At 34.5% G+C, this 22,675-nt stretch overlaps 5 protein-coding genes and 1 pseudogene across 6 annotated transcripts in view; 4 read left to right on the top strand and 2 right to left on the bottom strand.

The window, feature by feature from the left end:
- The window catches only part of LOC111285580 (putative polygalacturonase), a 4,979-nt gene extending 433 nt beyond the window's left edge, over window positions 1-4,546 (bottom strand). Inside the window, exons 1-5 of the mRNA XM_022875097.2 lie at window positions 3,830-4,546; window positions 3,114-3,234; window positions 1,988-2,236; window positions 1,155-1,308; window positions 1-331 (exon numbers count right to left, since the gene is read on the bottom strand). The exon at window positions 1-331 is cut by the window's left edge and continues 433 nt beyond it. Of these exons, the coding sequence (XP_022730832.1) occupies window positions 1-331; window positions 1,155-1,308; window positions 1,988-2,236; window positions 3,114-3,234; window positions 3,830-4,342 (1,368 nt within the window). The 5' untranslated portion in view covers window positions 4,343-4,546. The remainder of the gene's footprint in view (window positions 332-1,154; window positions 1,309-1,987; window positions 2,237-3,113; window positions 3,235-3,829) is intronic.
- A 2,272-nt stretch (window positions 4,547-6,818) lies between these two features.
- Window positions 6,819-9,188, top strand: LOC111285581 (photosystem I chlorophyll a/b-binding protein 6, chloroplastic-like). The gene is made up of 5 exons (XM_089763102.1): window positions 6,819-6,999; window positions 7,111-7,275; window positions 7,779-7,816; window positions 8,238-8,752; window positions 8,894-9,188. The coding sequence occupies exons 1-5, from the start codon at window positions 6,953-6,955 to the stop codon at window positions 8,909-8,911; spliced, it is 783 nt and encodes a 260-aa protein (XP_089619228.1). The 5' UTR covers window positions 6,819-6,952; the 3' UTR covers window positions 8,912-9,188.
- Window positions 9,189-9,311: 123 nt separating this feature from the next.
- On the top strand, window positions 9,312-12,100 carry LOC111285300 (pollen receptor-like kinase 3). The gene is made up of 2 exons (XM_022874666.2): window positions 9,312-10,928; window positions 11,182-12,100. Exons 1-2 carry the CDS (start codon window positions 9,617-9,619, stop codon window positions 11,745-11,747), a joined length of 1,878 nt encoding a protein of 625 aa, XP_022730401.2. The 5' UTR covers window positions 9,312-9,616; the 3' UTR covers window positions 11,748-12,100.
- Window positions 12,101-12,952: 852 nt separating this feature from the next.
- Window positions 12,953-15,235, top strand: LOC111285301 (uncharacterized). Its single transcript, XM_022874668.2, has 6 exons — window positions 12,953-13,293; window positions 13,458-13,565; window positions 14,177-14,338; window positions 14,435-14,606; window positions 14,718-14,791; window positions 14,883-15,235. Exons 1-6 carry the CDS (start codon window positions 12,985-12,987, stop codon window positions 14,961-14,963), a joined length of 906 nt encoding a protein of 301 aa, XP_022730403.2. The 5' UTR covers window positions 12,953-12,984; the 3' UTR covers window positions 14,964-15,235.
- Window positions 15,236-15,960: 725 nt separating this feature from the next.
- LOC111285302 (actin-like) lies at window positions 15,961-17,203 on the top strand (annotated as a pseudogene). The gene is made up of 3 exons (XR_016343209.1): window positions 15,961-16,355; window positions 16,426-17,042; window positions 17,139-17,203. The product of XR_016343209.1 is annotated as an actin-like (transcript).
- Window positions 17,204-17,253: 50 nt separating this feature from the next.
- LOC149518596 (protein NEGATIVE GRAVITROPIC RESPONSE OF ROOTS-like) lies at window positions 17,254-19,175 on the bottom strand. Its single transcript, XM_089763103.1, has 5 exons — window positions 18,932-19,175; window positions 18,736-18,796; window positions 17,998-18,494; window positions 17,734-17,899; window positions 17,254-17,603 (listed from the first exon to the last, which is right to left on the bottom strand). The coding sequence occupies exons 1-5, from the start codon at window positions 18,935-18,937 to the stop codon at window positions 17,584-17,586; spliced, it is 750 nt and encodes a 249-aa protein (XP_089619229.1). The 5' UTR covers window positions 18,938-19,175; the 3' UTR covers window positions 17,254-17,583.
- Window positions 19,176-22,675: the final 3,500 nt, after the last annotated feature.

A 22,675-nucleotide genomic window follows, 5' to 3' on the forward strand; every position in this document is an offset into this window, starting at 1 on the left:
GTTTCTGACAGGAATTTCTTCACTACCATGTATACGAACAGGAACACGGACTCCTTGACCATGTATCCCAATGAAGCTTATGTCCTCTAGTATTGGGAGGGCCTTTGGGTCGAAATCATCATCAGGGTGCTGATTGTAGTCTGTCTTGATAACAGTTCCAACTCGGACATTATCAAATGTTAGATTTCGATAGATTATATGTCTAACATATCCACCTCTTCCAGGAGCAGTCTTGATTCGAACTGCACGCCTAGAACTCCAGACAAGGAGGTTCTCCACAGTTACATTAGATACCCCACCAGACATCTCACTGCCTATCGATATGCCGGCACTGTGGCACAGTTCAGCCAAGGCAAATTTTAGATAATTTGAAGAGTGAACATGGGCACTTACCAAATGCAAATGACGGTTAGGGGCAGATAAGAAGTAAACAAAACACATCCTAGATGGCAATTCAGCAATAATTTTCCATTTATGGCTTGTTATGACACATGTCCAACAGCTTATCACCCCCAGATGGTAATAAAGGCTGATACTACAACCTATACGGAGCCTTCATTGAGCAAGGCACTAGAGCAGAATACATTTCCTAGCTTCCTATTCAGGCAAAAATGTTGGAAAAATGTTGGACTACGAGATAGCCACTTTCCCATTGCAACAGTTTGAACTGCTTAAACCTAAAAGGGGGAAAGAGGAGTTGTGTCCAAAAGTGGCCAAAGTCATAAAAATAATATTAAATACATCTTCAAGATTGCAGTAACTGATGAATGCTAGATTAGAAAGCAAGATTTGGATGAAGTATCAAAAAGTTTAAATAGTTTCCCTTATCAGCTAGATTAGAAAGCAAGATTTCAATCCATTTCAGACTTCGGAGGACTCAAAACGTAGAGCTGTTCCCTTGGGTACATTCGTAAAGGTGGTATGCACAGTTAAACATTTAAAAAACTCCAGTGATGCAACAGAAGGGGAAAGACGCGAGAATAGAAAAATCTAGAAACTTTAATCATTTGCCAGATAATGTAATTGCATAAAAAGTTCGCAAAAATTATTATGCATGCATACTATTTTAAACTTTTTTTTTCTTGTAAACATCACAACAATCAGGCAGCAAAATATTCATGAAGATGGAGGAAAACTAATTTAAGAAGCTTCACCTGACCATAGAGCGGACAATGAGGTTTCGGATAAGAATGTTTCTTGAAGGTCGTCCATAAGCTATGCCATATTGATCCCAGCCACTCTTTATTGCAATTGCATCATCCCCAACACTTATGTAGCAATCCTCTATTACCACATCCTCACATGAATCTGTTTATGACATAAATGATTTGCAATTAGTTACATTCAGAATGAATTAATCTTTTTTCCCCACGGCAAATCAACAAGCTCAAATGTGGTGTACAAAGGTGTAGATTTGAGCTGGCCTGCAATATTATGGTTCCATTTACAAAGATGTATATACAATGTGAATTTTCTTTTATGTGTCAGAAAGGAAACAGGACAAGGAGATAAAAGAGAAAATAATGAAAGCAAATTTGTTGCAATTTGCCCACACATTTATAGAATCCAGTTCAGAATACTAATTCATGCATTTTACATCTAAATTCTCAGATTTCTGCTTCTATGCTGTTCGAACAAACCATAGATTGTACCATCAATAGCATATGATAAAGCCATCTCAAACCTGCTCCTATTACACCCTTGACTTCATTCTACAGATCATCAACCAAGCTTGCTTAGTAAGTTGGCCAAATCACAAAAGATGTACAGACTACAGACCATTAATAGGATTCTGTATCAGAATTATACATATTTACGTGTGAGTGTAGAGAGAGAAAACTATCTATTCATCCTTTTTCTCCTCTTTACATGTAGAACGAACATTTCTAAAAAACCTATTCATAGTATGAATGGGAAATAGGTCTAGACCTTAGCTACCAAAAATTCTCATGGACAAGTTTAAATTTTATAATTAGGGAGTAATTACCAGGATCAATTCCATCAGTATTTGGGGCTTCAAATACGGGAGCCAGAATGGTAACATTCCTGACTGTTACATTCTTGCAGTCATATGGATGAAAAGTCCAAAACGGAGAGTCACGTAAGGTTATATTAGAGATTACAATGTCACTTGACCACATCATCTGCAAAAGTGGACCCCTGGTGTGGTTGAGTAGCTTTTGGCGATACTTCTTCCACCATGATTGACCCTGTCCATTTATGGTACCATTATGTCCTGTTGATTTGTAAAGACAAAGGCTAAAATCAGACTCAGCCAGCAATGAATGATTTATGCAGAAGTGTTCATTTTATCAGAATCACACTATGCAAGAGCTACTAAGATTTTAGAGTCAAAAGTTGAGTAAATCAAATCTACATTGTGTTGCTGGCAGCCAATTAAGTTTATCTTTTAACTATGATTGTTTCATCAATTTGGCAAGTGGAATAACAATTTATATCAGATGCAGGAAATGATAAACTGAAGACCAATTCATTAACAGTCAATCCTCATTATAAGGGAAGAAAAAGGGAGCAAGCTGGTAATGCTTATTCATCTAAAACCTTGAAAAGGCTGTTTCTTTCCCCTTTCCTCCATAAAAAAAAAAAAAAGAAACAATTAGCAACTATTTTGTGTAAGCTGTATGCATAGGATACTAGGACTAAAACTTTAACAAAGGATGCAGAAAACAGGTTTAGACATCAACCTGTCAAAATAGTATTTTAGAGGTATCCACTATTACATGCTATGACTTAGAATAGTCAAATCTGCTCATTCACAATGTATAGACTCAAAATACAACTTCCGTTATACAATAATCATTGCTGAACTTTACCATAAGGTTTCAGCAATAATTGTTGTAAAATAAATGGGTAGTATCTAAATAAAACTTCCATTTTGCAGTGAGTTCCCTGCAATTCTTTTTCCAAAGACCACATGGAGACTAATTTGATGCAAGTCAGGATCATAAGATGCTTAAGTTCGAAGAGGTCATAAATAGGAAAAGGTCTATCATGTGAGCAACCTTTTAATTCAAACAACTTAAGAAAAAATATTATGAAACAACTTAAAAACTGAAATTACTGCTTATTAGGGCCAGGGTGAATAAGCTAACCAGTTATGACAACATCTTTGAGGTTTTGGCCGTGGATTAAACTCCCATACCGAGGTCCACGATGCTCTCTTCCATACCCATATGAAGGCAATGGAGGCATTAATGGCCATCGCTTCTCATCCTGTATAATACCAGAAAAGGGCACATCCAAAATTACCAGTAGACATTGTAATCGTTATACAATAACCGCAAGATGAAGCCACCGAAACCCAAAGTTTTAATCAAAATGGCCGAAAAACTAACTTCACTAATGAGAATTAACTTAAACTAACACCATTATACATGCATGAAAACGATTATAAATTCCCCTAAATAAGGCTCATAATTCATGTTCACACTAATTATAGTCCTCCCTCATCACAACTCCCTTAAACTAACACCGTTATACATGCATGAAAACGATTATAAATTCCCCTAAATATGGCCATAATATATGTTCACACTAATTATAGTCCTCCCCCATCAGAACTCCCATCCTATAACAACTAAACATGTTAAATACTTATTGTGAAACACTCAATCTTGTCTTGACAGAAAAGCTTGCCTGACTTAGCTTGTTTAATTAACATATCAAATTTGAGATTCATTTGCCAATTTTAAACATGTTTATAAGCTCATGAATTCAACAAAAAGATCGATTTAAGCAAAAAAAAAAAAATTTCCACCATTTTACATGATATTTAGTTGGAAACAAAAATGAAACTGAAAACACCAACCTCGATACCAAGAATCTCAGCATCCTCAGCTAGAAACAAAGTAATATGACTAGTAAGATTAAACGGTGCCGTAAGCCACTTCCCAGGCGGCACATTGAGCTGCGCACCACCTCTCTTCCCAAGCTTCGAGATCGCCGAGACAGCCCTCTCAAACGCGGCCGTATCATCCGTAACCCCATCCCCGACCCCACCAAAATCAGTCAGATTAAACGCAAAAGGACGCGTCTTGGGCATAGGCCGACCCGGTCCATCTTTACCGAACACCGAGAACCCAGCCCCATCAATATTTTGTTGCCAAAAAAAGACAGAACCGAAAGCCACGATCCAGAGGACAGTAAAGAGAGTTTTATGAGAAGAAAGGAATGCCGGAACCCATCTCTTAAGTTCTGACCTTTGTTGTTGTAACTGAAATCGCCCAATAGGCAATGACTCCACCATTTCTGGGTTCGGTGAAATTTGGTTCAAGAAACGGTTTTTGGCAGTTGGGTTTGGAACATGGAAAAGGAGGATCATTTTGTACAAGAAGAGTGAAAAGGGCAAGAGGGTTTAGTTTTTTTGGGTGAGATGTTAACGATCAGTAGCTGGTGGATTTATTGTTCGGAAATGTAGGAGTACATTTTACGGGAAGACTCTGATGGAGGGAGTGCATGTGCGTGTAGATTCTTGTTTGGGCTGGTCGATAATCTCAAGACTTTTGTGATTTGAGTTGCACTAGATTGTACAGTATTATCTGTTGCTTGGTTTGTGTTATGCCACGCGTTAGGGGTAAGTGGGGAATTTTTGTCAAACTATAGTTTAGCTCAAAATAATTGGGGCAGTTGTTAGTTTTGGGAATTTATTTAGGCCTCGTTTGCATTAATAAGTGGCGATGGTGATGCGAGACGTGAGAATTTAATCGTACTATTTATTATCAACGGATAATATTATTTCATCACTTTTGGGCATTTTCATCTTGTTTTATCACTAATCTGATAGGGTGCAATTGGAGTTTTACTGTAGTTTTTTTTTTTTTCTATTTTGATTTTTCTCTTATCTTATTTTATTTTTTACATTTGTTCATTTTCATTTTCATTCTCATTTTGTTTTATTTTTAAATTTTTTATGTAAAGTTTTTTTTTTTTTTTACAAAATCAAAATTTTAATTCTTAATTATTTATTAATGAAATTATTATTTAATATAAAATTGATTTAATATTTTTAATTATTTATTAATTTTATAAATATTAAATAATTTAAATTTTTTATTACATATAAATTTTAATATAATATCTTTAATAATATTTTTTATTACAATTTACTTGACTGTCATAATTATGTTTGAATCCAAAATATATAATTATTATTGATTTTAATTTTATTATTTTAATACTTAATCTCATTATTATAATAATTAATTTTATCTTTATTATTATTTTTAATTTCATTAAAGTTAATCTCATTATTCATCCAAATATAACCATAGCCGTTGAAGATGAAAAAGTTGTTTGTTAATGGCTTAGAAATTCTTATTAATTTGTAGGAATATTTCATTTAAACTTTAATGATTTTGATGTGTTTTGGAGTTGTAACTTGAGCTTTTGCGTTTGCATGGACATGATGGTACTGGCAAGGAGAAAGGAATACAAAGACATATATAAAGAGCAAGGTGATGAATAAAGGCATTGATCCTAAAGGAAAGGCACTTATGTAAGATTGTTCACTTTACGTGTTTGCATGTGCACCTTTCCAAAGTTAATTTTTCTCTTCATTGAATGAAAACAAAGGGAAAAAGTAATGGCGAACGACTACATAAATTGTAATTCATTTCTGATTCCTCGCCTACGACATGAAAGAACTTAAAATCTGAGGTCTCATTCACGGCAACGAGAAGCAATGTGCATTATTAAGTGGGTGAGTAGTTGAAGAGTCGCAATCTGTCCAGTTAATGAAGGAAATTTAACAAAATAAAGAAGTAGATGAGATATACTCATCAAAGCTAATGATTTCATGATAAAACAAGAAACTCACTGAATAACAATTTATGCTTTGAATTCAAAGTTTACTTTAATTGATTTATGTATTTAATTTTTAAAAAAATAATATTTAATAAATTTAATATTTGATATTTAATTTTTTTTTTAATTTCTAAACTGTCCCTTCTTTTATAAAATTTTTTTTTTTATATAATCAAAATAATTTAATCGGTATTCAAGATTTAGCACTCACTTAACATAATGTCAAACTGATGATTTGATTTTTATAAAGATATACCTTTCATTATAGTAACCTATTTCAGTATTGTTTAGTACAATAAATTTTTTTTAAAAAAGTAGATTAATAGTCTATTTGATAATTTTACAAGATTTTTTGATATAAAAAACCTATAATATTGTGGTAATTATATAATATATTTAATTTGTATCACTGTAAATTATGATATAAAAAAAAAAAAATTTTATTCTAACCCTAACACATGAAGGAAGAAGGAAGTACCCACAAAAAAGAATTTAAAAAAAAATATACTTATATCAAAGTAGGTTTTCTTACAAAAAACTTCTTGAAGAAGTTAGGTGAGGTTATATCCTTTTCAAGAAAGTTTGCAATTTATATAGAAGAAAAAAGTAAATGAATAGGATTTATAACAATTACATTATATTCATGATTTAACATAAAGCAATCGATTATATTTAAAATAACTAACTTGATTAAAAGTATCAAAAAAGTGTTTCATCTGAATCAACAATAGCAATTACTAAACGTTTTGCTCTTTAATCAATAATCTAGTGTCTTTGTCAAGATTGCATACTACCAAACACTTAGTAATAGGAAAATTTCAGTTGTTGACTTTTGTCAACTGGAACCTGGATGCTGATATGCCAATGTCGGGTGGTTCAGGCTTTAGAGTTCTCACCCATCATCTGCTTGAGCCCAGATGTTATAGGCCACATTGTCCTTATCCAAACCACTAACCAGAACGAAGTCGCGGATTTCCAATCTTTTACGCATGTAAAGCTGTCATTGGTTGCCTGGCCTCCTTTTGTTCCACCTTAGACAGTCTATCATGACTTCATCAGTGTTTCCCATATTTTCTAATCAGATAAGGAGTTTTGCCAACTCCACTGGACATTTGTGTTTATCTCATCTATGGCCTTAGCTATTGCTTCTACTGCATTGTCAAGCCTTCCGATCAGGTCATTGAGATTTATATATCATATTGCTTTGTTAATTATGAACATTAGATTCTCATTGTCCGAAATATACTTTTCTGATTCCAAATGGTTTTGTGAATGCACATTACACAGGGAAAAACCTCAAAAATCTCTTCCAGGAAAATTTACAACATTCATACCAGGGAGAATTGCTCCTCTGAAAGCAGCAAAAGGAGTGTCGAGTGTTTGTGAACCACTTCCTCCTGATAGACCCTTATGGTTCCCTGGTAGCACACCACCAGAGTGGCTTGATGGCAGGTAAAATCTACCTCTCTTCGACTGTCTTCCTGTAGGCTTATAAACACCAGAAATTGAAAAATAAAAAGGATTTAAAAGAAAATTTTTTTGGACACCATTTCCATAGATAAAAAATTGATAATAGTGTTTTATATATATCATAAATTGATCTCGGATAAAAATCCTGCATCCGCTACTGCAGATGAATGTACTTAATTTGTTAATTATTTTTTCTCCTTCATTTCCTTGTGCATGATAGTTTTTCTTTGGCAGTATTTATAAATGCATTCTAATGCTTATAAAAGTTAAAAAAGGAAAGTCTGATATGGTCTAGTGATCCCTTTTAGTCATTTATTTATTTATTTTACTTTCAAAGAAGCAGAATTACCTCGCACTACTGCAGCCATAAAAAAAAAAAAAAATCCTGAAAATAGTTTCCTAAAAGCACTTAGTGCATTAGTTTCAAATGTTTGTGTTGAAACATGGACCAGCATGATATTCTAATTTCTCTATTTCTGTTGTAGCCTTCCTGGAGATTTTGGCTTCGACCCACTTGGATTAGGTATGCGTATGCCTTTAATATTTTGCACAGTTGAGTAAGAGCACATAAAATTTGCAGTTTTTTCTTTATCATCGACAAAATTTTAACAATCCTGCGAAATTTGGTGGTTATGACCCGTTTTGGCAGACACATTTGTACCTATTTCATTGATGCATAGATGAATAACAAACTTCTACCTAAAGTTTGCAGAAAGTTAATTCTGATTTCTGAGGAAAAACTGGATGCATTCAGCTTAATTTACCGTCTACTCTCTGTTACCAACTTATAATATAATCCTTCACTTTTCTCTTCTGGAGCAAGACAATCAGCAATGTTCTACCAAAAAAAAGTTGTATGGAAGAACTTTTATTATCTGATGCGCTCGGAACCGAATCGCATATATAGTCAACAGGTGCTTATCTCTAGGATAAATTATTTTCAGGATCTGATCCAGAATCACTAAAATGGTTTGCGCAAGCTGAGCTAATGCATGCTAGATGGGCAATGCTGGCTGTGGCAGGAATACTCATACCAGAATTGCTTGAAAGGCTTGGTTTCATTGAGAACTTCTCATGGTATGATGCTGGTGCTCGAGAATACTTTGCAGACCCTACAACCTTGTTTGTGGTACAAATGGCATTGATGGGTTGGGTTGAAGGCAGAAGGTGGGCTGATATCATTAAGCCAGGGAGTGTAGACATTCAACTGAGACTTCCTAACAAGAAGAACCCAACACCGGATGTTGGTTACCCTGGTGGCTTATGGTTTGACCCCTTGATGTGGGGAAGAGGGTCCCCAGAGCCGGTGATGGTGTTGAGGACTAAAGAGATCAAGAATGGGCGTCTTGCTATGCTAGCATTTGTTGGCTTCTGCTTCCAAGCTATCTATACAGGCGAAGGCCCAATTGAGAATTTGATGGCTCATATTGCAGACCCTGGTCACTGTAACATTTTCTCGGTACTGCTCTACCTCTGGTTTAAAATCAAATTAACTTATTCAAAATTCCACCCATTCAATATCGTTAAGCATATAGCGACTAACGTAAAGCTGCCAATAGGAGTAGGATTGATATATGATATTGCATGTTTGTGTCTGCAGGCTTTTTCAACACGTTGATGTTCACTTGAGATTCAATAACTGGTATTGAGGGGACGTGATTCAAAACCTTGATACAGCCCATCACCTTTATCGTTTCTGTAAATTGTACTCTGTTTTATCATGTGCATACCAATTGTACATAGCCGGAACCAAAGAAAAGTGCATATGAGCTAAAAATCAGTAAAGTCCTATTTTAATGGTAAGGCAGCTAAAAAACAATCCATATGAGCTTAAATATTCTATTACTCTTTTAAAAAAATCATTTTAATCTACTAATTTTCCCATTTGATATTGATTTATTATTCAGACTCATTTAGAAATTTTGAGGAATAAATATTTGTTTGTGATACCAAATTTTAGAATGCATCCTATAGCATTATTCAACATGCAGTTTCTCTTCCCTGTCCGATCCCATTAATGGGAAAGACCCGCATTGACTTTGACAATGTCAAAAGAAGTTGCACGCCTCTCTATTCTCGCTTTCAATCCCATAAACTCTCTCCTCTAATTCTATTCTTAGAGTCTAATGTAAACTTGCCAGCTGCGTCATTCAATTCCTCCTCTCAAAGCCACACACTCTTACCAACATGGTGCACCACCTTCTTGTCAACCCCGAATTAAGCAAAAGGAAACAGAACAATCCAAACAAAGACTCAGAGAACCACACGATCTCTCCGAGCAGCGGCTCGTTTCTATCCGGAGCTTTACCATTTCCGGTCAGTAATGGCTGCTGTTCGCTTCCTCCCTTTCCTATCCCTCCTCACCCTTTATCTTCCCACCCTTTGTTTCTGTCAATCTGATGCAGATGCTCTCATTAAGCTCAAGAAATCTTTTACAGAAGGTGATTTGGATAGTTGGATTCCAGGGTCCTCTCCTTGCCTCAAAAAGTGGGTGGGTGTCATGTGTTCTGGAGAGACCATTATTGGCCTCCATTTGACAGGCTTACACCTTTCAGGAGCAGTCGACGTTCAAGCTTTGCTTCAACTTCGTGGGTTGAGAACAATCAGCTTAGTGAGGAACTCTTTTACAGGTTCAATCCCGGAATTCAATAAACTTGGCGCTTTAAGGGCTATATACTTATCTAACAATCAGTTTAGCGGTGAAATACCAAATGATTATTTTGCATCGATGGGATCTTTGAAGAAAGTTTGGCTAAATGAAAACAAATTGACAGGAAATATCCCTGATTCCTTACTGCTACTACCCCATCTCGTAGAACTCCATCTAGAGGGCAATCAGTTTTCAGGAAGAATCCCATCATTGAAATATCCAAATGTACTTACATCCCTTAACCTAGCGAGTAACAACCTGGAAGGTGAAATCCCGGAAAGTTTCTCCAAGTTCAATGCCTCTACATTCGAAGGAAACGTAGGACTTTGTGGGAAACCAGTGGGGAAAGCATGCGACGAAGTTCACCAAACAGGAGCTTCAAATTCGTCAGGCGAAAGCCAAGGATCCAATTCCAATGAAAATGCCAAGACAATCATTGCCATCGCAAGCGTAGTTATTACACTATTTTTTCTGATAGTCTCCATCCTTTCCGCAAGGCGTCGGAGGGACGATGATTTCAGCATTCTGAGTAGGGAACCCCTAAAAGAGGAGGTGCTACCAGTCCACATACCTGAATCGACCCGCCGAAAGCCTGGAGAGTCAAGCCGCAGGAGTAATTCTGTCTCGAAGAGAGGATCGTCGCAACAGGCCAATAAGAATGGGATGTCTGACTTGGTCATGGTGAATGATGAGAAGGGTGCCTTCGGGTTGCAAGATTTGATGAAGGCAGCCGCGGAGGTGCTTGGAAATGGCGGGTTGGGCTCTGCATACAAGGCTGTGATGGCAAATGGATTGGCCGTGGTGGTGAAGAGAACGAGGGAGATGAGTAGGTTGGGAAAAGATGCGTTTGACGTTGAAATGAGGCGGTTTGGGAAATTAAAGCACCCCAATATTTTGACGCCATTGGCCTACCATTTTAGGAGAGAAGAGAAGCTTATTGTTTCCGAATACATGCCTAAGGGCAGCTTATTATACGTCATGCATGGTATGACTATATATCATCTTTGGTTAATTTCATTTTAGATGCCTATGCAATTGCTTCTGCCTCTCTGAATCCAATTAAAATTCTAATATTAAAATATTACTATTAGGTGAGGAAAATTGTAATTTGATGCTATTTGAATTCAAGTTCAAGTCATTAGGTTATATGACAACGTTATGAAAAGATTAGGTTAGGTTTGATTTTTCTCTTTTTTTTTTTCCCATTAATTTCTAACCAGAAAAACATGATTGTACAGGTGATCGAGGAACCATTCATGCTAATCTGAATTGGCCGACCCGTTTGAAGATCATTCAGGGAATCGCTCAAGGACTCAGTTTCATTCATACAGAGTTTGCAACATACGAGCTCCCCCATGGAAATCTCAAATCCAGCAATGTTCTTTTAACCGAAAATTATGATCCGTTACTAAGTGACTATGCCTTTCAACCACTGACAAACTCCAGCAATGCTGCCCAAGGTTTTTTTGCTTACAAATCCCCAGAATGTGTTCAATCCCAGCAAGTCTCCCCCAAGTCAGACGTTTATTGTCTAGGAATTGTCATCCTGGAAATCATAACAGGGAAATTTCCCTCTCAATATCTAAGCAATGGCAAGGGTGGGATTGATATCGTACAATGGGTACAAACATCAATATCTGAGAACCAAACGGAAGAATTGATTGATCCTGAGATAGCAAACGATACAGGTTCAATCAATCAGATGCTGCAACTCCTCCAAATTGGAGCTGCCTGCACTGAAAGTAATCCTGATCAACGGTTACACATGAACGAAGTCATTACTAGGATACAAGAGGTAAGCTAAATCTTGAGGCAGGCCCTGTTTACCGTAGGTGAGACAGGAAAAGGGTAGCTGAGATTGCCAGCAACTATCAAGATTCCACGTTTCGACGTTCACCATCAAAGAAATACAGAGAGGGCATCGAATAATAATCCGATGAATAAAAAAGAATGATAATTGTCTTTGGCATCTTCTTTAACTACCAAAAATGAACGCTTGTGCATAGCAATTTTTTCTTTTTCTTTTCTTTTTCCTAAAAGAAATCAAATTTTCGTTTAGAATGTAATCTTAGTCAATTTTTTTTCTTTTTGGTTTTGGAAGAAATTAAGCACAATTTGAACTCAAAATAGTCATGTAATATTGTTGATATGTTTGTACGTAAATGAAAAAGAGTTTATATTTGATACATTATTAGTGTATAAATTTTATACACTATCAATAAATCAAATAATATCAATAAATATTTATTATTAAAATAAATATAAAAAATTTAATATTTTTAAAAAAATTTAATTATTAATAAGATAATATCATCTGATTCGTTTTATTAATGAGATAATATCATTTTATTTATTAATAATACATAAAATTTATATATTAATAATGTATCAAATATAAATCTATCAAAATAAAAAATAAGATGTATTTATGCCATTTTCATGAATGATTAATGTAATTTCGACCATTCACTTTTGATTATCAAACACCTTTTGTTTTTTTAATATCTAAATCAATGAGAAGATTGATTTTCCGAATGTTTGGTTAACTTGAGGAAATGATTAGGTCTTTCTACGTGGTTTTTATCATTCTGCTGCTATTCAGGATTTTGTTTATGCTTTTGATTTTTAGACTTTTCTACCTTTTTTATATGTTCTCTTATCTTTTTTTTATCGTAATTTTTTAATTTAGGCTTAAACTTTATTAGATACATCTTATTAAATATATAATTTATATTTAATACGAGATTAATCATAATTTTTATACACTAACATCTATTAATTTGTTATTAGCCAGTCAATAATTGGATAATAAAAAAGTATAAAAAGAAATATGAAACTGATGGCATTAAAGTGAGAATAAAAAAAAAATGTTCGGAAAAATGGAAGTGAAGAAAGGAGTGTCTGCGGGGACAGCTGACACGACACGTGTGCATTTTTTTATCCATCTACGTGGAATTAGATCTTCCTCAACCAAAAAAAAAAAAAGGCAAAATGACAAAAACCTTCTTTGAGTCGGAACTCAAGGTGAAGATAGAGCATAAATGTATCGAACGGCAGCGAATCGCCTCCTTTACGGCGCCTCTCTTATTAATAACAGCGGCGGAGGCCACCTCCTCCGATTCCCTATTCTCAGAACCGTGATTAGCTCTTCTCGGTTTTCGACTACCGTCGACCCTCAAACATTCCGTAATCAAGACCCTGGTCCATCTGATTCTTCCACAACGTCATCGGCGACTAGTTCCTCAACATCATCAACGGCTGGGGATGGTCCTCGTCACGAGAGAAAGAATCCGAGAGCTGAGTACGAGGAAGAGCAAGCTCGAGTGCTGCAAGCCTCACTGCGACACGTCGTCCGTACATCGATTAATATTATACTGTTTTTTGAAAATTTTTGTTCTTATTTGATCTTTTAGGGTTAAAAATTGGTTCGATTAATCTTATACTGTTTTTTGAAAATTTATGTTCCTATTTATGATATTTTAGGGTTAAAAATTGATTTTTTTTAAAAATGCAGATAAGACTGGGATGGAGTGAAGAAGCAATAATAGCAGGGGCAAAAGAAGCTGGGGTTTCTCCTTCAATTGTTGGATCTTTCCCCCGAAAAGAAGCTGCCCTTGTCGAGGTAATTTTTGGTTTAAACAAAGTTTCAAATTTTTCTCCTGTTAAAAAAATTTAAAATTTTTATAAGCTCTGATTTTACTCTTTTAAACTTACATTTGTCAAATTTATTCTTTGATTGTGAACTTGTGATTTTTATCAGTTCAAATATGGAAATTTTAGTTAGGGCATTGCAATTTACTAAAATCTGATAGTATTGCTTATGATGTAGAGCTTCTTTCCTCATCATTGTCTTATTGCATGCTGTCATGTTTCTTTTTTTCTCTCATCTAAGGGCGATGGATTAATTAAACTCAATGTAGAAAGATTTTTGGAGGCTGTTCTTCTAGGAAGTGTCTAATTTGTGGTTCCAACTATGGTTCTTCTCTATACTTTGTTTATGCCAGTCTGTTCAAAATTGGTCTTTATTTCTTTGGGTCTTTGTATTCTCAAGTTGGTATATCTTGTTGGATCCGCCAAATTGTGGTTTCCTGATGCTAAGCTCTTGATCAGTTGTAGCTATAAATATCACACTGCCTGATGCATACTCAGCTTTGCTATTTTCAGCTAGGATGATCTGTTCTCTTCATTTTCTGACAATGATTTAAAGTTTGTATTTTTTTTCCCTCCCTGCAGTTTTTCATGGATGACTGCTTACAAAGGCTTATTGATAGAATTGACTCTGGGGAGGAATTACAAAACTTGATTCCTAGCCAATGTATCTCCAAGCTTGTAAGGATTCGCCTAGAAATGCAAGCACCAAACATATCAAAATGGCCTCAAGCTCTCAGCATCCAAGTACCAATCCTTATACCTTTTTTCTTGTTAAAGGACTAATTTACTTAGTTGAAGCCTTCACTCTTTAAGACAATTTTTTTCTTACATTCTTTGTAGGCACATCCATTGAATGTTTCAACAAGTTTTAAGCAGCGGGCAATGCTGGTAGATGAAATCTGGCATGCTGCTGGTGATGAGGCCTCTGATGTAGATTGGTATGTGAAGCGCACTATCCTTGGAGGCATATACTCAACAACAGAGATTTATATGCTGACTGATAGTTCCCCAGGTTCATTTCCTTTACTTTTATGTGCTTAGAACTTTGATGTGTATACATCTTCCTTTTCTCAGTGATGCAGCCATTTAGATAGCATTTCATTTACTTATCATTTTCTTGCAGAGTTTCGTGATACATGGCTGTTCTTGGATGATCGGGTAAAAGATGCTTTTGATTTGAAGAAAACAATCCAGGAGGTAGGCTCTCCGTCCATTCCTTTTCCTCTTTTCTTTTTAGAAAGCTTTTTGTGGAAAGAATTGGACACTTAATGAAGTGACATTGTTACAGGCAAAGTATTTGGCGGAAGCTGTCGGTGCTGGAATGGGGAGTTCTTTGCAAGGATTTGTGAGCAGAGTGCTTCAGAGATAAAAGCTAAAGTCAGGATGGTTCTTGATATTTCTACGGCTAGCATCAGACTTGACATTACTCTTGACGAGCTATAAAAACTAGGCGCTGTCATCCCTGGTCAATATCCACTTGGCACAAGCCATTTAGTTTAGGTTTCATATTACTTTGGCAATGTGATTAAATTCAAAATTTTATGGACGCGGCAAAATAATAATTTGATAACAGGATAATGTGCTTCGGGTGAGAATATTTTCTTAAAAAAATTTAATCGTCATTGGTTGTTTGTAGCTCAATCTTGTCCTTTTGGTTAAGCTCGAATTATTAAGATGCTTTGTCCTTTATTCGATTCCCCAAGGGCAAGTCACTTGATCCTTTAGAAAGTTTACGTACCAGACTTGATGTAAGTAAAATAATGTTTGCATCTAGATATAACTAAAATTTCAGGTGATAAAAGGAAATTTCGTTAAAATATTTTCATCAATTGCTATATTCTGTCAGAAATAGTTTTTACAGAATTTTTACTCTTCCCTTATAACATTCTGGATTCTTCTCTTCTGGAGGCGTAGTGTTGTGGACCAGATTTTGCATCCGTCTATGTAAACCCCCTTTTTAAAAAGGTTGACTGCTGAATTGATTCTCGCCCAGCTGATAAAATGCAGGAATACGGATCCCCTTTTGACAGGGACTTTCCTATCTGCTAGGAATTCTAAAATTCATTTCGAAGCTAAAGACATCTGACTTTTAATTGTCCTTCAACGCTACCTTTCTATATTAAATATCTTGACTCGCCAACCTCCTGTGAATCTTCCATTTCATTTCTCTTCAGCAAGGTTAACTCATAATTTTCTATTCTAAGTTTCCTGAATATCTGTAATTTTCCCAGACAGCAAGGATTTCTTTGAAAACCAGCCAATCGTTAGTGATAATGGATCAGGTTATGTTAGGGTTAGTGCTTATCAGCCAATCATCTCTCAGAAGTTAGAGACCACATTTTTGACAATTGCTTTCCTTAATGCAGGCTTGTTTTGGTGGTGATGATGCTCCATGTTTGCTTTTTCCGAGCATAATAGGTCGTCCACGAAACAGGCATGCCATGATTGGCATTGGACAGAGAGATACATACTTTGGAGATGAAGCATAAGCAAGGCGAGGAATCCTCAGATTGAGTTACCCTATTGAACATGGGATAGTGAGAGACTGGGAAGCTATGGAGATACCCTGGGAGCATACATTTGATAAGGAGCTCAGAGTTAACATTGAAGAACATCTTGTACTCTTAACTGAGGCTTCCTTAAATCCCAGAATTAACAGAGAAAAAAATGATAGAAATCATGTTTGAAGCATTTGATATCCCATCAACGTACATAGCTGTTCAAGCAGTCTTATCCCTTTATGCCAGTGGCCGAACTACAGGTAAATCAATTTTAAAACCTTGCCCCTTATAAAAGACGCAAACTAATGCATGTTATCAGGTTCTATGCAGGAGTTGTCTTGGACTCTGGTGAAGGAGTCACCCATGAAGTTCCCATCTGTGAGGGCTATGCACTTCCTCATGCTATCCGTTGGCTTGATCTAGCAGGCAAGGACCTAACAGACTACCTCACCAAGATTCTGGCTCAAGAGGCCTACGTCTTCACCACGTCAGCAGAACGAGAAATCTTTAGGGACATAAAAGAACGACTTTCATATGTAGCAATGGATATCAATAAGGAACTTGCCACATCAAGGGAAAGCTCAGAGTTTGATGGGCAATATTAATTGCCAGATGGGCAAGTCATATCTATTGGAGCTAGCAGGTTTAAATGCCCCCAAATTCTGTTTGATCCAAGTAGGGTGGGAATGGAATCAGGTGGTCTCCATGAGATTTTGGTGAGGTCAATCAGGAGGAATGACATGGATGTTAGAAGGGAGATGTTTGGAAATGTTGTGCTTAGTGGGGGTACCACTTTAATGCCTGGCCTGGCCTGGCCGATAGATTGGCGAAAGAGGTGAGCTCATTAGCTCCTCCAGGGGGGAGGGTCAGGGTTTTGCACCACCAGAGAGAAAGTACAGCGTTTGATTGGTGGCTCCATTTTGGCTTCTCTAAGCACCTTTGAACAGGTAAATAATTTCTTACTCAAAAATGCATTTAGGGTCAGTCAAGGCTCAGATCTTTTGACGATTAATTTAACTGATAAGAGAATAATATTGTTGCAGATGTGGATTACCAAGAAGAGTACATGGAATCTGGCTCTTCTGTTGTTCACAGGAAATGCTTTTGAACAACAGCAATGCCAACGTTGCTTTCTAACTTCATTCGTTTATCCTTAAATACTAATTAAACCAGAAAGCCATAGAGTTTTAATTTCTGTTTTTTCTTATGTATCCTCATTCCTCATTAGGATGTAAAGGAAATCACAAATGTGTATATTTTCGACATATATTTGTTTGCTTTTATTCTATCTCTATGAAAAAAAAGCTTGAATATATTGCACAAGCTTTCTAGAATTGAGTTTCTTCAGAATTTCAGTCTTAAAAAGATCATAACTAGGAGAAAACAAACAAATTAAAATTGATCAAAAAGTATCCATGTGATTATTTCACCATTATCTCAAACTGCAGAGTGCAAGCCATTAATATACTTGAAGCCCAAAAGAGGGACTTATATTTCCAAAACGATATCTGCAATGAAGAAACAAATCAAATTAAAATTAATTGCTAATTAAGATACTTGCGCATGCATATTGAACTGTAAATGCCTATAAAACATGAATATATATATATATATATATTTATATTTATATGAACTTACATTCGGAATCTGTTTTTACCCATTTACTTCCATCATCTGCCTTTTCAAGCTTTTCATCCCCATTGGCAGTCTTGGCGATATGACTGCTCTCCAAGGCTTTCTTGGTAGACAATTTCGGCCTGGAACTTTGTGGATATATCTTCTTGTGAAGTATAGTCCTCAGCATCTGAAACTCAAGATCAAAAGATTTAAATAATCAAGAAGGTGTTAAATTAGCTAAATAATTAGTAAACTTTTGTGTGTATTAATTAATGTATTAAGTACCTTCTCCATTTGCGACTCCAGGATTTGTTCCCTTAAACTTGGAGCAGGTGAAAATCCTTTTCTACAAACAAACATCATTTTTAGAAGAAATGATGATGATTTTTTAATATCTTTCCCTCTACAGTGAACTAAACTGGTGCTACACTGGAGATGATCGCTTTTGTTGTTTGAATTATCGGAGCATACACTGCAATTCCATTCTTCAGCTTCCGTGCTTGAGTTGGTGTCAAGAAATTTATCAAATGGAAGATTAGGAGCTCCCAGATTAGTTGATGTCGATCCAACAACATTTTCGTGAAATATCAAGTTAAACTCTTTTTGAAGTTTTCTGGATACTTCTTCAGGTGTAAGACCATGTGGATGACCTTGTGCGGATGGAAAGTTCTCTTGAAAATTTGCCTTTTCTTCTTGTTTTATCTTATGTCCAAAGGTTCCAATTGCTGGCAGTCCATGAGGCCAGTCGCTGAACTCTTCTTTGCAAGGCTGTTGGATATGATCTAAAAGAGGATTGAAGATGCTAACTTCATAAGAAATCAAACAAATGATTGGACAAGAATTATACTCCATATATATTTATATATATATATACGATCTTACTATTACAAATCGACAAAACATGTCTGAGGTTAAACATACTGTTAATTATACAATAGCTTGCTTTTGATTACAAGGATGCTCAATCAGGAGATCAGGGAGGGAGAAAGTGAAAGTCAATAAAAGATGAGAGGTAACACTTACAATTAGCTGGAGTCGGGTTGGATTTCTTGCTAGAGAACTTGCCTTGCACCCAACTAAATATCTGGAATCAAACAAGACATAGAAAATACCTTAACAAATTAAAGTACAAAAACAAACCAAGAAATCGATCGACTCTTTTCACTCCTTTACTCTCTAGCATTCCAATTTCAGTTTCTCTTTAGTTCTCAGTTCTCACCTTCATTTGGTGAAATAATGTAGAGTCCAGCTTCCAGAAACAGCACAAAAACAGATGGTTTGGTATCGATGATATTAAACTTGGGCTTAAAGAAATCTAAGTGTTAATACAAAGAAATCCTATAAGCCACTGAAAGCTTAGCTGCATTAAGGGCTAAATAGAGTGGAGCTTGAGAAATTCCACATATGTCAAGCTGGTGTGGCTGTTTCTACTGTCTAGTTGCTTTATGGTTCAAGTTCCCAAACAATGACGTTGCTGTTAGGAAATTTAAGGAAAACAAAAATAGTATGAAAGAAGAAAATATGGTATTGAGATGCGAATAACATTATTTTAAAAGTAATTATGTTTATATAATATAATAAAGTTTTAAAATGTTTTAAATCAAAAGTAATAAAATTTGATCAGACAGAAAGATCTATTTATAATAAATAAATAGTCATTAATCAAGTCAATTCAAAAAGTCATGATATTTTATATAGTTATATTTTATTGTTTAAATAAATTTTATTTAAACAGTCATGTTTTTCACTGTTTAAACATATTGTTTTAGAATCAATAATATTTCGAAATAAATAAAAAATAATAATAATAATAATTTAAAAATTAAATTTATTTGTCAAACAAATCCAAATAACTAAGTGTCTATCTTTGACTTTTAAAATTGTCTAACTCACTAAAAAAAACTCCTAGCAACTTCAAATAACTTGACACACTCTAATACTTAATTCAATTATTTAAATAATATAAATAATTTCTTTTAAATCATATATAAATGATCTTTCTATTCAATATAAAACACATCACATTTTAAACTACCAACAATTGCTGCCTCTTTTCCCTCTCTATCCTCTTATTTGTCACCTTCGTTTCCCTTTGTCCACACTAATTTTATTCAATTTTCTTCCCTTCTAATCAACACAAAGTAAAAATTTAAATGGCACATTTGTCTCCCCATATTAATGCCCCAGTCAATTACCCTCACGGCAGTTTCATTTTCACCCCCGTATCAAATGATGAGAATATCGGTAACAGGAAACATTGTCCCTACGTTTATATATTTGGCTAGTTTGCACCAAGAAGAGAGTGCTTAATTTTAGTTTAATTAGGAACAATTTACTGAATGTACTAAGCCTTCTTATTGTATATCTAAATTTGCAATTGAATAATGTACTCCATCAAGGGTTTGCTCGAGGACAAATTGGGAGGAGAAATGAGCCCTCAAATAAGGAGATGATGGGCGGCCAAAAGTATTACAAGCCACGTTCGCGTGGTTATGTCTCATGCTAACCGAACCACCAAGCACCTACTCCATCTTGCAACCACCGGCAGCCATCACCACCGCTAGAGTAGTTTGATTTACCAAGAGAAAAAGTGTCACTTCACATATATTGATTTGATTTCCCAGTTGGCCATGATATTGACATAACTGAAATTTCAGCTAATATTAGAGTCAAATAGTACAATTTACCATTCAATCGCTAGTTTTTATCCCATATGCATTTTTTTAAGTTTTTAATTTACTTTTAATTTTTTATCTTATTATATATTTGATTAAAAATATATTACTTGTATAATCTCTTTTAAATTCATAATTTTTAAATATCAATTAATCTTTATCAACTGTACCTTACATAGTAATCGAAAGATAGAATTTGAAAACGTATTTCCCTGCACTCAAACTCACAGCAATGATTGAATTAATGAGGCTCACCAGAGGCGGGCAGGTCAGTATGTGTGATAATCTGATGAAAGATCTTAGCCAGAGCTTTGGTCAGGATTTGGGCTTCTTTCCGTCATGGGTGGGAAAACATCCAAGGCACGTGAAGTTGTCCCTGTTGATCACGTTGGCCCATGTCATCGCCAACATCAGAAAGAAACAACCTAAACCCAAGTGAGCGGGGCGGGAGAGATGTGATCACAATACTTTGGTCATTGCAGCTTCGGCTGTCCTGACCAACAATGTCTCTAAGGCCTCGGTCTTTAATCAATCAATTAATTATTTAGAATTTGCTTAACTCTTTCATTTTTTCCCTTTTTTTTTTTTTATATATTAAAGGTTTTCATAACAAGTTCATTTCAAACATCTTTTCTAATTTCATTATATGTTCAAAGAAATACACGTTACCAATCATTTTATTTATGGCCACTAACTTTTTTTTTTTGGGGTACATGTGGCCACAAACTTTATTTTCTTGTTAAAACGTCAACATAATTTTTAAAATAACATATCTTAATTGGTGGGTTCTGGATACTTTGAGTATCCAAATCAACCTCAATTGCCAAGTGTTTTAAAACGAAAGTATTGGAAACAATCTTCCATTGATCCAGAGTTCTCGGTTGCCCTTCATCGCTTTTTTGTTTTTTATAATTGATTAGAGGAGCTCATGTGAGTCACGTCTAATTGAATTTTTAAATTTTTTGTTTAAAATTGTATAAAAAATTTAATTTTCAAAAAGATATATTAAAATATTTAAAACTATTAATATTTAAATATATTAAAATTAAATAAAAATATTTTTATTAATTAAATAATGACATGGATCAAATTAAATTAATTTTAAACTTAAAAGTTTTATCCAAAATTTATTTTCAGATTAATCAAACCTAATTATCCAAATGGATAAGCCAACTCTTGAGCATATTTAATACCAATTTTTTTATTTTATTTTAATTTTTTTGACATCTTATACCAATTTCTTTAAGCGATCTTAACTTTCTTTTTTCCTGTAAACCATATGCTTCTAAATATTAATAAATAGTTAATTAAATTTATTAGATTCGTTCTCTTCAATTAAAAAAATTTTGAATTCGAATCTCAAATACATTTTATTTTGATTTAAAAAACTAAACAATCTATTTATCATCAAATTTTTCTTACAAAAAGAAAATATTTCTAAATGAAAATAATTATTGGGCCATGACATCAATAAGTTCAAAACCCTTACTAAGAAAAACCATATAATAACTTAATTAAAGTTGTTGGATCATGAAGTTTCATATGAATATCATACATACTCATACATATAATTATATGCATATTAATTTAGGATAATTAAACTTTAATTTTTTAGATATACATTTTTTTTACGAATAATTTAATTAAAAATCATAGATCAAGATAACATCTCCCATACGAAATCAAAGAAAACAACAATTATTTAAAGTAGCAAATAAGTCTTCAATTATATATTTCTATAAGCCTTGATGAAGATCATATGCCTGATAAATCCCCAAACAAAATCTGGGTGATCATGCGAGTCGAAGGTTTAGTTTGGCTAAAAATATATTAATCGCCTTAAGGTGTTATTTTATTATGATAATTTTAAATAATAAAACAAATGCAACCTTATTTTTGCCTTATTAAAAGAAAAAACTCACAAGTAGAGATACAACGGGTTGGGTCATGACAGATTTTTGCTCACTCCAAACCCAACCTGATTTTACATTTGTTTTCATCCGAATTTTTTTATTTTTTTAATACTCGAATCCGACCTGATTTTTTATATAAATATATCCGATTCGATCCGAAATTAATAAAATATTATTTTTTAAAATATAAAATATTATTTTTTAAATATAAATATTTAAATATATAATTATATAAATATATAAATAAAAAATTAATTTAAAAATTATTTTTATATAATTTCAGGTCGAATCATGTTTGTCTAAAATTCAAACCTGATCTTTTCTTTAGTGTTACCCGACCTCAAATTATTATGAGTTTTAAGGTCAACCCTCCAA

Source organism: Durio zibethinus, chromosome 6, assembly GCF_047325235.1.
Source record: "Durio zibethinus cultivar Kanyao isolate XHJ-2024 chromosome 6, ASM4732523v1, whole genome shotgun sequence".
NCBI classification, from domain to species: domain Eukaryota; kingdom Viridiplantae; phylum Streptophyta; class Magnoliopsida; order Malvales; family Malvaceae; genus Durio; species Durio zibethinus.

Bases quoted from the DNA above. Each gene is read 5' to 3' on its own strand.
- LOC111285581 (XM_089763102.1), top strand. From the start codon at position 6,953: ATGGCCTTAGCTATTGCTTCTACTGCATTGTCAAGCCTTCCGATCAG. The intron at 7,000-7,110 runs GTCATTGAGATT...CACATTACACAG, and splicing joins TTGTCAAGCCTTCCGATCAG to GGAAAAACCTCAAAAATCTC. The intron at 7,817-8,237 runs GTATGCGTATGC...AATTATTTTCAG, and splicing joins CTTCGACCCACTTGGATTAG to GATCTGATCCAGAATCACTA.
- LOC111285301 (XM_022874668.2), top strand. From the start codon at position 12,985: ATGTATCGAACGGCAGCGAATCGCCTCCTTTACGGCGCCTCTCTTATT. The intron at 13,294-13,457 runs GTCCGTACATCG...TTAAAAATGCAG, and splicing joins AAGCCTCACTGCGACACGTC to ATAAGACTGGGATGGAGTGA. The intron at 14,792-14,882 runs GTAGGCTCTCCG...ACATTGTTACAG, and splicing joins TGAAGAAAACAATCCAGGAG to GCAAAGTATTTGGCGGAAGC.
- LOC149518596 (XM_089763103.1), bottom strand. The intron at 18,495-18,735 runs GTAAGTGTTACC...ATCCTCTTTTAG, and splicing joins CAACCCGACTCCAGCTAATT to ATCATATCCAACAGCCTTGC. The intron at 17,900-17,997 runs GTACTTAATACA...CTTGAGTTTCAG, and splicing joins TGGAGTCGCAAATGGAGAAG to ATGCTGAGGACTATACTTCA.
- LOC111285300 (XM_022874666.2), top strand. From the start codon at position 9,617: ATGGCTGCTGTTCGCTTCCTCCCTTTCCTATCCCTCCTCACCCTTTAT. The intron at 10,929-11,181 runs GTATGACTATAT...ATGATTGTACAG, and splicing joins CTTATTATACGTCATGCATG to GTGATCGAGGAACCATTCAT.